This window comes from Colossoma macropomum, unplaced genomic scaffold (assembly GCF_904425465.1).
Source record: "Colossoma macropomum unplaced genomic scaffold, Colossoma_macropomum, whole genome shotgun sequence".
NCBI lineage: Eukaryota > Metazoa > Chordata > Actinopteri > Characiformes > Serrasalmidae > Colossoma > Colossoma macropomum.
This window is the reverse complement of record NW_023494798.1, coordinates 35,361,296-35,377,068: the sequence shown is the minus strand read 5'-3', so window position 1 is coordinate 35,377,068 and position 15,773 is coordinate 35,361,296. Positions and strand designations below refer to the sequence as shown.

At 40.9% G+C, this 15,773-nt stretch overlaps 1 protein-coding gene across 1 annotated transcript in view; it reads right to left on the bottom strand.

The window, feature by feature from the left end:
* The window catches only part of LOC118817851 (latent-transforming growth factor beta-binding protein 4-like), a 236,274-nt gene that overhangs the window by 51,273 nt on the left and 169,228 nt on the right, over nt 1-15,773 (bottom strand). The window contains exons 14-15 of the mRNA XM_036584808.1: nt 11,261-11,342; nt 1,539-1,621 (exon numbers count right to left, since the gene is read on the bottom strand). Of these exons, the coding sequence (XP_036440701.1) occupies nt 1,539-1,621; nt 11,261-11,342 (165 nt within the window). The remainder of the gene's footprint in view (nt 1-1,538; nt 1,622-11,260; nt 11,343-15,773) is intronic.

Below are 15,773 nucleotides of genomic sequence, written 5' to 3'. Positions count from 1 at the left end.
GGGGGCCGTTTAGGGAGAAATACACTGAAACTTGGACACACTCTTCTCTCTCTCTCTCTCTCTCTCTCTCTCTTTCTCTCTCTCTCTCTCTCTCACTCTCTCTCTCTCACTCTCGCTCTGTCTCTCGCTCTCTGTCTCTCTGTACTCACTCAGCTGCAACTGATCTAATACAGATGACATGGTGTGTGATATTAAACCATCAATAATCACACACACACACACACACACACACAGGAACAAACTATTAGATACTGTGTGTGTGTGTGTGTGTGTGTGTGTGTGTGTGTGTATATCAGGTATATAATGTATGTGAGCATACAGTACTGTTCAAAAGTCAGAGCCCCCCTTAATTTACATAATTTTCAGTCAAAACAGCCGTTAAGTACTTGTTTACATTTCTGAGCAGATTAGACAGAATATCTGATCCACTTACGTCTAAAATCCACTCACATAATGAGGGACAAAGCCAAAGTGAAAAAAACAAAAGTTCCCAAAAACTGATTAAGAGCTCCACAGACAATGTGACTCCTAACAACCACCTGGAAGAGCTGGTCGACCCCAAAACTGCCCCCATCAGATAAACAGCACTTAAAGCTTTCATCTCTGAGAGAGAGGAGAAAATCAAGCTGCTTCAGATCTGAAAACAGCCACAGGTGTTTCTGTCCATCCTTCCACTGTGAGAAGACGACTCAGCGCTGTGGGTCTGAAAGGATGTGTAGCTGATCAAGAAGAACCTCACTGAGAAAAGGAGACGGACACATCAAACAAAGAAGCTGAACAATGGACTGACCACCCCAGAGTCCAGACCTCAACGCCACTGAATGTGTTTGATTACTTCAGAAAATCAAGAACCAATTTCTACACTGCAATAAATCTAATATTTCTCCTGTTTAGATTGTTGGGAGCTTAATTTGAGATGATTTATCTTATTTCTAGACATTTTTTACTTGTTTTAAGTAAAACTATCTCACTATAGTGGCAGATAATCTTGCTTGTTGTAAGAAATCAGAAAAATTATCTGCCACTAAATAAGTGTACTAGATAAATGTACTTAATGAAGTTACTTAAAACAAGTAAAAAGTGTTAGATAATCTTATAATAAGTGCACAACCATCTCAAAATGGGAAATATTAGATACAACAACTAGATTTAAGATCATTTTACGTGACAAGAGACCATTTTTGTCAGTGTAAGACTGAACTTTGGAGGTGTGTCTGCAGATTCTCTGAGGAACTGAAAGTGAGTCTCCTGAAAAGAACGGAAGCTGGAATAAAGGTGAAGAGAGCAGCTTGATTTTCTCCTCTCTCTCAGAGATGAAAGCTTTAAGTGCTGTTTATCTGATGGGGGCAGTTTTGGGGTCGACCAGGTCTTCCAGGTGGTTGTTAGGAGACACATTTTCTCTGTAGCTCTTAATCAGTTTTTGAGCTCCAGTTTTGGAAACTTCCTGCTTCATTATGCAGGTGGATCTTCCATCTAAAACAACTGAAGGGTGGTCTCTGACTTCAGTGTACAGAGTGCGCGCGCATGCAGGGTCTTACCTTTAGCCCCCCTCAGTACAAATCCAAAGCCCTCCTCCTGCTTCTTCTGCAGCTCCACTGTTTTCTGCTCCAGCGCGCAGTCGCTGTGGAGGAAGCAGCGCGCAAGGCGCCCGTTAGTGTTTGTGCAGCCGGACACGCGCATCAGCGCCCTGCGGCCTGGGCGCGCGTGCATGGTGTGCGCCGCCAGTGTGTATGTGCGCGCGCGTGCGCGTGTGTGTGTGTGCGTGTGCAAGTGCGTTGCGTGTCAAATGAGTCCAATTCAGAAGAAGGCAGAACCGAACCGGTCCAACATCTTCATCATCATCCTCATCATCATCTCTCTCTCCTTCATCTTCATCATCCTCCTCCTCCTCGCAGAAGGGTGGCGCGCGGGAGGCCAGAGCGGCGCGCGCACCGTGTGACGTCGGCTAGAATCATCACCCGCTAAATAAATGATGAAGGCGATGATGAAGATGATGATGATGTTGAAGATGACGGCGACGGCGAGGAGGGCGCGCGGCACAGCGAGACGCAGCACGCAGGTAGATCGAGAACGCGCGTGTGGAGCATTGGCGAGCGAGTGCGAGAAAGTGCGTGAGAGCGTGTGCTGCGTGCGCGCGTGTCCGGTTCTCGCGGCGTTCCTTCTCTCATCGATCACAGAAATCAAGTCAAGTTGCAGCAGCAGCAGCGCGAGAGCGGAGAGAGAGAGAGAGAGATAGAGAGAGAGAGAGAGAGAGAGAGAGAGGGTAAAGGGGGGGGGGCGTTGAGCACGCACGCGCAAAAAAAAAGAAGGGAAAAAAGTGTGACTGACCAGCAGCAGAAGTAGAGTGAGTCTCGCTGTGGTCAGATAAAAGAGCGCACGTGCCGATATACTATTATTATTATTATTATTATTATTATTATATCTCAGTTGTTTTTTTTCCCACCCAGGCCCCGCCCACCTGCGCTAGGATTGGCTGCTGAGTATAAACTACCAATATCATGGCCAATCCTACACTCTCAAAAAGATGGTTCTCCAAGGGTTCTTTGGTCAACGGTTCAATTTAGAACCATGAGTTGCATACAGAACCTCCTGCATGCTTAAAAGATTCTTTGCATGGTGAAATGGTTCTTCAGATCGATGGAGAATGTGTTGTATATGGTTCTATATAGAACCCTTCCGAAAATGGTTCTATGAGGTACCAAAAAGGGTTCTAATGTTGTATATAAGCTTAACATCACAACAGCAGAAGGACCCTTTTTGGAGCTACATAGAATCATATACAACACATTCTCCATCAATCTGAAGAACCATTTCACCAGGCAGAGAACCATTTAAGCATGCAAAAGGTTCTTTGAGTGTTCATGGTTCTATGCAGAACCACTGTCTTTACCAAAGAAACCTTGAGGAACCATCATTTTTTTAAGAGTGTAGAGAGAGTCTCACTCAGGTCAGATAATGAAGTGCACATGCCAATACATAATAATTATAATAATAATAATAGTAATTACTATTATTATTATTATTATTATTATTATTATTCCTCTACTATTTCTTACTTTTTTTTTCACCCAAGCCCCGCCCACCAGTGCTAGGATTGGTTAGTCAGTATAAACTACCAAATCCATAGACCACTGTAGTCGTGGTCATTCTGTAGTCCTCGTTATGCCCATATTAGGAACTCCGGGTCTGAGCTCCATTTCTCTATGGCCAGAATGAATAGGGTTTTTGAAAAATCCCCTCTAGCGCCCCCTGTGTTAAATAAAAGTGTTCAGAACCCGACACGTTTTGTCCTGTGAACATTTTTCTCCCGAATACCACTGGATCCTCTGAATTACGAGGTCGTTAAAGAGTCGTAATTCTAATATTGCTACATGCGAGCTAAAGCTACTGCGCATCAATTTGACATCACTAAGCTACACTAAACTACGGTGGGCTGTGTCGGTGCTCTGACGAGCTGTGCTACCTTATCAAAATGTTCTAAAGTAGCGCATATTTACAGGTAAACCCGTAAATAAAACCTCTAGGTGGGATATTCTGATAAACTCCTTATCAACAATACCACCCGTGTTAAAACTACGAGGCTGAATTTCGCTTCTTTTTCGCAGCTTCTTGTTTGAATGTTGCCCATTCCACCTCAAATGGTGCAGCAACGAGACAAAACACTGGCCTGTCGGCTCTGAGAAAGTTAAGTTAATGTCTCTCAGCTGTTAAGCGGAAATAGAGAAACCTCCTCATCTCAGGCCTTTCAACCCTCCATGAAGCTGAAGTCAGCTTCTTTTTGCCGGCTGCTTGTTCAAATTTTCCTGTTCCACCTTAAATGGCACAGCAGTTCAGAATGTAACAGAAAGGAACAGAAAAAAGTTGAACAAAAAGCTGCGTCCTGAGAAAGTGTCCTCAGAAAATGTTACCAGCAGTAAAACAATAATTAGCATATTCTGAGAGTCTAAGGCCCAAAACATACTTCATGCAAGGACATGAACGCAAATGACGGCGCTCATTCAGCGCAATGCAAACGCTCGGCCCTTCTGTACAAACTCACTGCGTGTTTTTACGTTGCCGTGGCGGTTAAAACACTCAGTACTGAAGGGGGCAATAGAGGGCAAATCAGAGAGGGATCTACTGTTATTCCAGCAGCCTCGACAGGTAAACGTGGACTGTAGAGGAGAGCGAGCTGCTTTACCTCTTCTCTTGAAGTGGAAATGCGATAATGTATGATATTTTTATGTTTATGTAAACCGTCTTCGTGTAAGACTCAACTGCTCGTCTTCTGTGGCAGTTAAGAAACACGCTGGCGATGCGAGACCGTTGGTCAGGCTTGGCTGTCATGATAGCGCCCCCTGCTGTAACGCTCAGATTGCAGCTCGTGCTTGTGTCATGTTATGAAATGAGAGTCTGTACTGGATCAGCCTGAGTTCAGCAACGTTTGTAGATCTTTTCAAATCAAGCTAAAAGGAGAGATCTATCGGTGAGTATCAGATGAAGAACAGAGAACTGCAGGGAAACCTGCTGAGGCGATTTTTCGGAAACCCTATTCATTCTGGCCATAGAGGAAATGGAGCTCAGACCCAGAGTTCCTAATATGGGCATAAGAGCACAGTGACGACACGACTACAGTGGTCTATTGCCATTCCTAGGCCATGAGGGCAGGGCTACCATTAGCCAATCACACTGCAGGCGGGCAGGGTTGGTTCATTATCATCCGTCCCACAGAATGTTAGACCACATTTTTCTCACCTTAGTTTGAAGTAAAACAGTTTACTTAGTATGTAAAAAACTGGGAAACTATATGGAAACTAAGCCGCAAAACAGCCTGTTTTCAACACACTGTATATTTTGACATCACAATAACCAACACATTTACCTCTGTCCACCTATTCAGCCTACAACAGCTTAGCCACGCCCACTCGCAGTGCAGTTATAAGGAATGTTTCATCTTGAACTGCTTTTTAAATAAGGCACAGCCAATCAGAGCAGAGCTCATTTACATATATCAGTCTTAAAGGCACAGTAAGAAAAGCCTGTTTAATTTGGGGGATAAAGAAAGGTCAGAAAATGGTCTTTATAATGAAACTGGTTTTGGTGCATGAACACCCTGAAGTGGTCTTCAGGGAAAATAACAACATAAATGAGAAAAATATAGAATATAGGCCCTTTAAATATTATTATTATTATTATTATTATGCTCCCACCCTTATTCTGACAAAACCCACCCACCTGTGCTAGGACGGACCATTAAGTATGACCTACAAGCCAATCCTTGTATGTGGGGGCGGGGCTACCACTAGCCAATCACAGCACAGATGGGTGGGGCTAGTAATAGATTTACTTAGATCCACCTGTTTATAGACTTTTCAGTGCAATAATGACAATCATACTAAAGATGTGATCTATATTATTATTATTATTGTTATTATTATATTGATTTTCTCCCGCATGTATGCTGACAAGCCCCACCCACATGGACTAGGATTGGCTAAAGCAGGGCTGCCCAAAGTGTGGCCTGCATAAAAATGTTTGATGTGTCCTGCTAGTAACCCCGCCCACTCCAATCATACATATATACTTATTAAATTAGTATTTTCCTATAAAAGTGGTATTTTTACTGTTTCATTGTAATTTAGTATATTACAATATAGATATAATAGAAAATATAGTGTAATGTATTAAGATCTATTCCCTATCTACTTTATGTTGTTTTGCCCTCAGCCCACCACAAACACTGTAAAAAGTTTTTGCACCCATGGGCTGGTGAGTAATGACCCATCCAGTTCATGAGGGCGGAGCCAATTAAGGTGCAGATGGGCGGGGCTAGAGGAAGATTTACTTTGATCTTTCTGTTTACATGGTTGGGTTTCAATACATTACTAATATTACCGTTACTACTACTGATACAACAACTACTAGTAATAATAATAGTATTAAAAATAAGAATACTACTTCCTGTGTGTGTGTTTGTATGCACTGATGACCTGACACACACACACACACACACACACACACACACACACTTAGACGTGCTCCACGTGCATGCTGTGTGTGTGTGTGTGTGAGAGACACTCCTGCAGTCCTAGCAACAGTGCGGAGGATGCTGAGTTGCCTTAGCAACACAATCCGGTTTTAAAGACGCCACGCTGATGCAGCAGCATACACACACACACACACACACACACACACACACACACACACACACACACACACTCACACACACACACAGTAAGAATATGATGGAAAAGCAATAAAACTTAAACTAACAGTTGTATAGTGTGTAATAACAGCAGGGCTTCTTTGGATTAAATCAGCAGGTTTAACATTTAAAGGGCCCATATTGTGAAAAAAAACAAATTTATCATGAAAAAATAAATTTTCCTCATTTCCTCATAAAGTGTTTGATGCACAATGTAAACACTGTTAAATCTCCCTTCACTCCCTCGTCCATGCAGCTCATACACGGAAGCTAAACTACACAAACAGCCCATTTTGACCTCAGTGTGTTTGTGATGTCACATAAACAAACACATTTACATACATCTGCCAATTCAGCCTACAGCAGTTTAGCCCCGCCCACTCACACTCAAGTTATAAATAGTGTTTCAGTCCTGACTGGCTTTCTGAATGAGACAGGACAACCAATCAGAACAGAGGTCATTTACATATATGGTCGTATGCAAAAGTTTGGGCGCCCCAGGTCATACAACGTTATAATTTAGTAAATTTAGCATTTTGAGGAAAAAGTAAAACATAAAATGTGGCCTCTAAACTGAGTCTGTTCTACAGTTTCTCATTAGGCTGAATGAATAACCGACTCTAAATGTAGGTATTGTGATATAAACTGAGTCTGTTCTACAGTTTCTCATTAGGCTGAATGAATAACCGACTCTAAATGTAGGTATTGTGATATAAACTGAGTCTGTTCTACAGTTTCTCATTAGGCTGAATGAATAACCGACTCTAAATGTAGGTATTGTGATATAAACTGAGTCTGTTCTACAGTTTCTCATTAGGCTGAATGAATAACCGACTCTAAATGTAGGTATTGTGATATAGGCTGAATGAATAACCGACTCTAAATGTAGGTATTGTGATATAAACTGAGTCTGTTCCACAGTTTCTCATTAGGTTGAATGAATAACTGACTCTAAATGTAGGTATTGTGATGTAAACTGAGTCTGTTCTACAGTTTCTCATTAGGCTGAATGAATAACCGACTCTAAATGTAGGTATTGTGATGTAAACTGAGTCTGTTCTACAGTTTCTCATTAGGCTGAATGAATAACCGACTCTAAATGTAGGTATTGTGATATAAACTGAGTCTGTTCTACAGTTTCTCATTAGGCTGAATGAATAACCGACTCTAAATGTAGGTATTGTGATATAAACTGAGTCTGTTCTACAGTTTCTCATTAGGCTGAATGGATTTTTTCCTGGCGCTCTGTAAAGCTTGTCCAACCTCACAACCGTAGCTACAGAAGAACACATTTGTAGGCTGAACATGTGTGGGTCAATTGTAATAATGTAATAAGGCCAAAAACACAGAGAGATCTCTCATTGTTTCTGGCCCATTCAGTGAAAAAACTCAGCTTTCTCACATCTCTCTCTCTCCATACCCGGCCGCGGACAGTTTGCAGTTCATGCAAAATTTAACAGCACCTTCTGTCAGTTTAAAACAACCCGGATGAATATTTAACAGAGTGAGCGAGTGGCAGTGTTTCAGCCTCTGGGGAAACTCAGCTCAAGTTGGAGAGAAAGCAGGGCTTTTGAAATATCTCATTAAAAACCAATCTCACCACAGTGCCGTGAAGTGCTTTTGGACCAGTGATGGAGAGAAATAAATAATATCGCAAGATAAATAACTACACAGCAGACAACAGGCCTGGCTGTTTAATCATTTTTTCCTGTCATTTCTGAGACTGGCCACTTAATTGGAAACATCTACCCTGTACTTTCACTAACTGGCCACTATATTGGAAACACCTACCTTGTACTTCTACTAACTGGCCACTTTACTGGAAACACCTACCTTGTACTTCCACTAACTGGCCACTTAATTGGAAACACCTACCTTGTACTTCCACTAACTGGCCACTATATTAGAAACACCTACCTTGTACTTCCTCTAACTGGCCACTTTATTAGAAACACCCACCTTGTGCTTCTGCTCACTGGCCACTTTATTAGAAACGCCTCCCTTGTACGTCTACTAACTGGCCACTATATTGGAAACACCTACCCTGTACTTCCACTCACTGGCCACTTCATTAGAAACAGCTACCTTGTACGTCCACTAAATGGCCACTTTATTAGAAACACCTCTCTTTTGCTCCCACTCACCGGCCACTTTATTAGAAACACCTACCTTGTGCTTCCACTAACTGGCCACTTTATTAGAAACACCTACCTTGTACTACTACTCACTGGCCACTTTATTAGAAACACCTACCTTGTGCTTCCACTAACTGGCCACTATATTGGAAACACCCACCTTGTGCTTTCACTCACTGGCCACTATACTGGAAACACCTACCTTGTACTTCCACTAACTGGCCACTTAATTGGAAACACCTACCTTGTACTTCCACTCACTGGCCACTTTATTAGAAACACCTACCTTGTACTTCCACTCACTGGCCACTTTATTAGAAACACCTACCTTGTACTTCCTCTAACTGGCCACTTTATTAGAAACACCCACCTTGTGCTTCCACTAACTGGCCACTATATTGGAAACACCTACCTTGTGCTTTCACTCACTGGCCACTTTACTGGAAACACCTACCTTGCACTTCCTCTAACTGGCCACTTTATTAGAAACACCTCCCTTGTACGTCTACTAACTGGCCACTATATTGGAAACACCTACCTTGTACTTCCACTCACTGGCCACTTTATTAGAAACACCTACCTTGTACATCAACTAAATGGCCACTTTATTAGAAACACCCACCTTTTGCTCCCACTAACTGGCCACTTTATTGGAAACACCTACCTTGTACTACTATTCACAGGCCACTTCATTGGAAACACTTACCTTTTGCTTCCAATAACTGGCCACTATACCAGAAACATCTACCTTTATTGCCACAGCAACATGGCAAATGTGTTTTTCTTTAAAGTGAACACAGCCTCAGTATGATTGCAGTATGCGGCCAAAATGCGCCTAAAATACATACGGAATGTATTAAGCCTGCAGCTCATCAGGCAAACTGCGTGCAGACGCTAACTGCTCAGTCATGAGGTGCAGAGGAAAAGCAGCGCCATCAGCAAACTTGAGACACACATCTGATCCTGAGAGTATAGACTGTTATTCTGGTAGTAAACACTGCTGCTGCTCGTGTCTCCGTCTCGCCGCTGTGTCTGCTGCCGTTATATTTACTGATTTTAAAAGCTGGAGAAAAATTGACGCGAAACCTGGTGCAAGTTGCTCAAACTTCAGTCGATCAAACCGAATTTTCATCAGCCATTTTCCCAATAGCTCCACCCATTTTCTGCACAATCCCGCCACGTTTCAGAAGCACATGCATGAGGAAGAGACGCGCATTTCTTTCACGCACGCGACCCATAAACTGCGCGTTTAGGCTCGTGCGCCAGTTTTGTACAGAACAGAATGTGTGAGTACAAGTACACTGCAAAAATGACACTTAAGCACCTTAAATCTAGTTAATATATCTAATATTAATCATTATGAGATGCTGTAGGAATAAAACTATTTTAAATACGTTTACATTTTAGTCATTTTATCTACTGAAAGTGTCGTATTCCACAGGCAGATATTTTTACTTAATTTAAATATTATTTACTGAAATGAGAAGAATTGTTTGCATTATTTCTAATAACAAGTAAAATCAAGAAATAATTCATATAAAATTACAGCATAACTGTTATCAGTGGTTATGGATCGTTCTACTGAACTAGATTTTTGCTTAATTATATTTATTTCATTAAAACTAATGATTCAACATTCCATTTTTGTCACTCCCGAACACAATCATAACTCTACACAAACTTTACCAAACGTTTCAGTAGTTTCTGTTTCGGTAGTGACTGTTTCGGTAATTAATGTTTCGGTAGTGACTGTTTCGGTAGTGACTGTTTCAGTTGTGACTTTCGGTAGTGACTGTTTCGGTAGTGATTGTTTCAGTAGTGACTGTTTCGGTAGTGACTGTTTCAGTAGTGACTCTTTCAGTAGTGAATGTTTCGGTAGTGACTGTTTCGGTAGTGACTGTTTCGGTAGTGAATGTTTCAGTAATGACTGTTTCGGTTGTAACTTTCGGTAGTGACTGTTTCAGTAGTGACTGTTTCGGTAGTGACTGTTTCGGTAGTGACTGTTTCAGTAGTGAATGTTTCAGTAGTGACTGTTTCAGTAGTGACTGTTTCGGTAGTGACTGTTTCGGTTGTAACTTTCGGTAGTGACTGTTTCAGTAGTGACTGTTTCAGTAGTGAATGTTTCGGTAGTGACTGTTTCAGTAGTGACTGTTTCAGTAGTGACTGTTTCAGTGATGATTTTAGCTCATTTTGTGCTCAAAAACCCCAGTACATGACCAGCAAACACAGCTTTGAACAGCTGTTCACACAGAAAATCATTATATCTTTCATTGAAACAGAACACGTTTACTGAACTGCAGAAAATCTGTGTTTCGGTAGTGACGATTCTTTGTTCGATGTTTTCATTAATATTTTCAGACTTTGGGACACATTTACTTCAAAACAATGGGATCTAACTGCTCACCATGTGGCCATGAGGGACAGGGATGCAGCCTCACTTCCTGCTCTAAAATGCAGGGGCATGGCTAAAATAAGGCTCCGCCTACAGACTGAATCTCTGTGTTTCAGTAGTGACATGAAAACACAGGACAGGAGTTTTATATCTAAAAATAAAAAATAAACTCACGATGAATTTAAATCTAAACTTCACTTTATAAGGAAATCAAAAATATATTTAAAAAATAATAACTACAAAAAAAATGTAAGTTTTCTTTTCTATTTTCAGAGGTGTAAATTTAGGGGGTTAGGGTTTGGGACAGACTCCTCCCAAGAGAAAGTAGCCTATAAATGATGATTTTGTATATATTTAGCTTATTACTGTCTCTATTAATGTCTTGTCTTTAAATATATCGGAACATAACCCTTGTAAATAACTAAGATCTGAATAAATTAAATTTGGATTAAACTGAATTTCACTGTGAACTAATTCAGTAAAATGATCCACATAACTGAGATGTCTGAGGGTTAAAGCTGTTACATGCACATGCTCGGCATGTCGTACCTGGAGGCGTCGAAGCTGTCGTAGGAGCCCACAGTGTAATGCCTGAACAGCTTCTTCCTGTCCGCTCGGTCCGCTCGACTCTCTGGGGAGAAATCAATAACTCTGCGATCAATAACCAAACAGAGCAGCACTTCATCAGTCACTCTACACTGACACGGCAAAATCACTGATCAATAACACTCTTCAGCAAGAGTTAATCAGCCGAATCACATCACAATCAGGAAAATCAGGAAAATCAATCACTGAACGACACTGCACAGTCGTGTGCAAAAGTCTGAGCACCCCGGGTTCACACACACTTCACATACTTCAACACACTGTTACTGTTTATTTACTGGATTTAACACACTGGCCTGAGCAAAAGATAGCACTCTTAAAAAAGACGGTTCTTCAAGGGTTCTTTAGTAAAGACAATGGTTCTATATAGAACCACGAACACATTCTCCATCAATCTGAAGAACCATTTCACCATGAAAAGAACCATTTAAGCATGCAAAGGGTTTTTTTTTGCATGTTCATGGTTCTATACAGAACTACTGTCTTTACTAAAGAACCACTGAAGAACCATCTTTTTTTAAGTGATGCATTCAAATTTATTAGAAAACTAAACAACAAATGTAGATTTTTTTTTGACAATGACAATTTAGTTTGTTGTTTAATTCACACTTTCCACAACAAAATGCTGCAAATATTTCCTGTGTAATCCTTAAATTGATATCTTTCTTGGTAAAGAAAATCTAATTCACCCAACTTTCCTTTCACCAACAACGTAACGACTCTGGATCTCAGAAATTCTGTGTTAAATCAAACTTTGGCATGTTGTAATTATAATTAGTACATTTCAGTTCATATCAGTTTCTCTTTTTATTCTTCTACACTTGTACCAGTTTCATAAGCAAGAGCCATAAAACATGCAAAACAGTAGAGATTACAGTACAGCCTGTATGGGAGCCTGTATAGTGCTTTTGGGACCGACCACACAAAAACACAATTATTATTTTCTATAGAAAATAAATAACACTTTAGCTACCACCTGGGATACCACAGCAATGGACTAGCAACACCTTAGCAAACACCTGGGACACCATAGCAACAGCCCATCTACACCTTAGCAACCGCCTGGGATACCATAGCAAAAGCCTAGCAACATCTTAGCAACCACCTGGGATACCACAGCAATGGTCTAGCAACATCTTAGCAACCACCTGGGACACCACAGCAACAGCCTAGCAACACCTTAGCAACCACCTGGGATCCCACAGCAACAGCCTAGCAACACCTTAGCATACACCTGGGATACCATAGCAAAAGCCGAGCAACATCTTAGCAACCACCTGGGATACCATAGCAACAGCCTAGCAACACCTTAGCAACCACCTTGGATGCCACGGCAACAGCCTAGCAACACCTTAGGAACCACCTTGGATACCATGGCAACAGGAACAGCCTAGCAACACCTTGGGAACCACCTGGGACACCACAGCAATAGCCTAGCAACACTTTAGCAACCACCTGGGATTTCACAGCAACAGTCTAGCAACACCTTAGCAACTGCCTGGGATACCATAGTTATGGCTATAAACTGTAATATTGTTTATATTATTATGAACATATCTAATAGAGAAAGAATGAGAGAAACAAAAATATAATCTGTTTTATTGTTTATAATTTCTCTCTATGATGGTATAGCAGTGATGAGAGAGAGTGAAAAAGACAGATAACACATCGAGAAACGGATTTATTTACTCTTTTTTATTTTATTTTAATGTGCTTTCCGGTCTAAACTGCTGATGTTATCTCTCCGCAGCTTCAGCTGACTGTGAGCTGAAAGGAAAGAAACAGAGGATTAAAAATGATCAGACGCTTCTGGAGGCTTAAAATGTATTTGCTGGATTTTGTTGAATTTACTGTGCGAACTTCGTCCAACAGTAAACGCTCCTCACAGCCTCACTCCGAGTGAACGTCTCTACCTATTTATTTACAGGATTTATTTACTGTTCAGATCCACATAAACACACAAACACAGGATGAATGAACACACTTATCATCACTAGCACAGATCACACCTGTGAGAGAAACGTATTTATTTAATCTTTTATTTAATCCTTATTTAATCTCTCAGTCTCTCCTGCTCTCATTCACACTCATTCTCAGATCACTGGACCTCTCTAAGAAATAAACTCCTGTTTTACACTAAAGTTGAGAAAAACAGTGAATCAGAGCCAAAAAGCACCAGTAAAAAAGACACCTGACTGAATGTTCTCTCTCCGTTTATCCCTGTCTCTCTCTGTCTCTCTCTCTCTCTCTGTCTCTCTCTCTCTCTCTCTTCTCTCACATCCTTCTGTCTTTCTTTCTTCCTTTCCTTTGTTTATGTCACTCACTCTTTCTTTTTCTCTTTTTTCTCTCTGCCATTTCTTTTTCTCTTTTCTTCTTTCTTACTCGTGTTTTCTTCCTTTCTCTCTCTCTCTCTCTCTCTCATTTTCTCTTTCTTTCTCTCTCTTCTATCTTTCTTTTTCTTACTTGTTATCTTCTTCCTCTTTCTTTCTTTCTTTCTTTCTTATTCTCTCTCTCATTCTCTCTTCTTCTTTCTTTTTCCTACTCACTTGTTTTTTTCTTCCTTTCTTTCTTTCTTTCTTTCTTTCTTTCTCATTCTCTCTCTCTCTTTCCTTTTTCTTACTTGTTCTCTTCTTCCTCTTTTTCTCTCTCTCTCTCTCTCACTCATTCTCTCCCTTCTTCTTTCTTTTTCTTACTCACTTGTTCTCTTCCTCTTTTTTCCTTTCTCTCTCATTCTCTCTCTTCTGTTCTCCTTCTTCTTTTATTCTTTTTCCCCTCCTTCTTTCCTTCTGCCTTGGTCCCTTTGTCTCTTTTCTGTCTCTTTTTCTGTCTTTCTATCTCTTCTTTATCTGTTTTTCTCTCTACCTCTTCTGCTTTCTCATCCACTCTGTTTCTTCTCTCTCTTTTCTCTGTCTCCCAGCATTTACCATTGTTTCTTCTGTCTTTCTTTTTCACCCCACCACACTTTTTCTACCATCCCTGATTGGTCAGAAGGCTTCATCCAAAATTTGACCAAAAAATTAGCAAATTGATAATCAGTTTGAATTGACTACCATTCCAAAATCAATACATGTGATTTAACCCCCTGAGACGGAGGCATGTCTACACCCCTCAGGTAGCGGCAGGTTGAACAGCGCGTGTGTGATTAGGACGCTGATATTTACCATCATTAGCATAGTGATAATATTCTCCTCCACACAGTAACAGCCTGTTTCATCTGAGCCTTTTAATTAAACTCTGATCAGAGGCACCTGCTCCTCTCGGTCTGTGGGAGATTAATCACTGCACTGCAGCTCGTCTTCACCTCGACAACTACAACCCATTCTTTTCTTTGCATTGTCTTCTTATCTTTCTGTCTTTTCATTTTTCCCCCACTGTATTTTGTATCTTGTATTAAGCGACTTCAGCCTCGTATAAAGTCGAACGCTGAGAGACATTTTACAAGAAACTGTTCTACTTTGGTGGAAGTTTCCTGACTGAGATGCGAGAAAAGCAGCTATAGCTGAGCTAAAGCTTAAAGCAGAGCAAAGTAAGTCTGCGTTTTCGTTTATATTATATTTTTTATCCTATACCAGTACATTAACACATACTGAGACATGTTTACAGCCAAGATGCTGAAACGTTACTTCAGTAAGATGGACGTGAAATGTTGTGGCTCCCAAGGTGGTTTGATTTTTGTTGAAATATTTGGGTTGCGACCCCTGACCTGTACTATACTCACAGCACTATCAAGTTCAGAACATTATACTATTATTACTACAGTTGCAATCCTGAAATCAGGGGGTGCTGCAGCGTCCCGGCACACCAGCCTGCGAGCTGAGAGGAGTCGGATGCAGCTGCTGCTCCTCATGCTTCACTTCATCTCCATTAGAGCTGTGTGAGAAAGTGCAGGACTGAATAGTTGCAGTTATGTAATCGTGTTAGAACAGGAGCGAGAACGCTGACCGAACGCAGCCCGAACAAGAGCAGCTCTGGTTGTAGAAATGTCCCTCCTTTCCTACAGCGCAGCTCCACTGCCACGACGCAGACACACTCTGAGAATGGAGTAAGTCTTTTATTTCACACCCCAGTATGTTAAACTCAGTAAACAAACAGTAAGTGTGTGTTAAAGTGTGCAGAGGTGTGTCTCTGTAGAGGACGTGTGACTTACATACACTTAAGTATTAAAACACATTAATAAGAAGTTAACATGTAATACAATCAATTATTAACACCAATCGTTTCTTTGATGCTTTTAAAGTTTTTTTCTTTTTGCACTGCTTTTTAAATTAAAATAATCTTTATTTAGGTCAAATTTGAGCAAATTAGATAAATGTGCCAGCTGGCCTTTACAGTGGGGTAAGATTTCATGATAAATGGACCCTCCAAAAATATTTGGAAGAATCTTGCTCCACTAACTCCCTTTAAAAGAGAAGAAGGTTTTTCTTTCTCCTGTAAAGTTGACGTTTTGTTCCAGCAG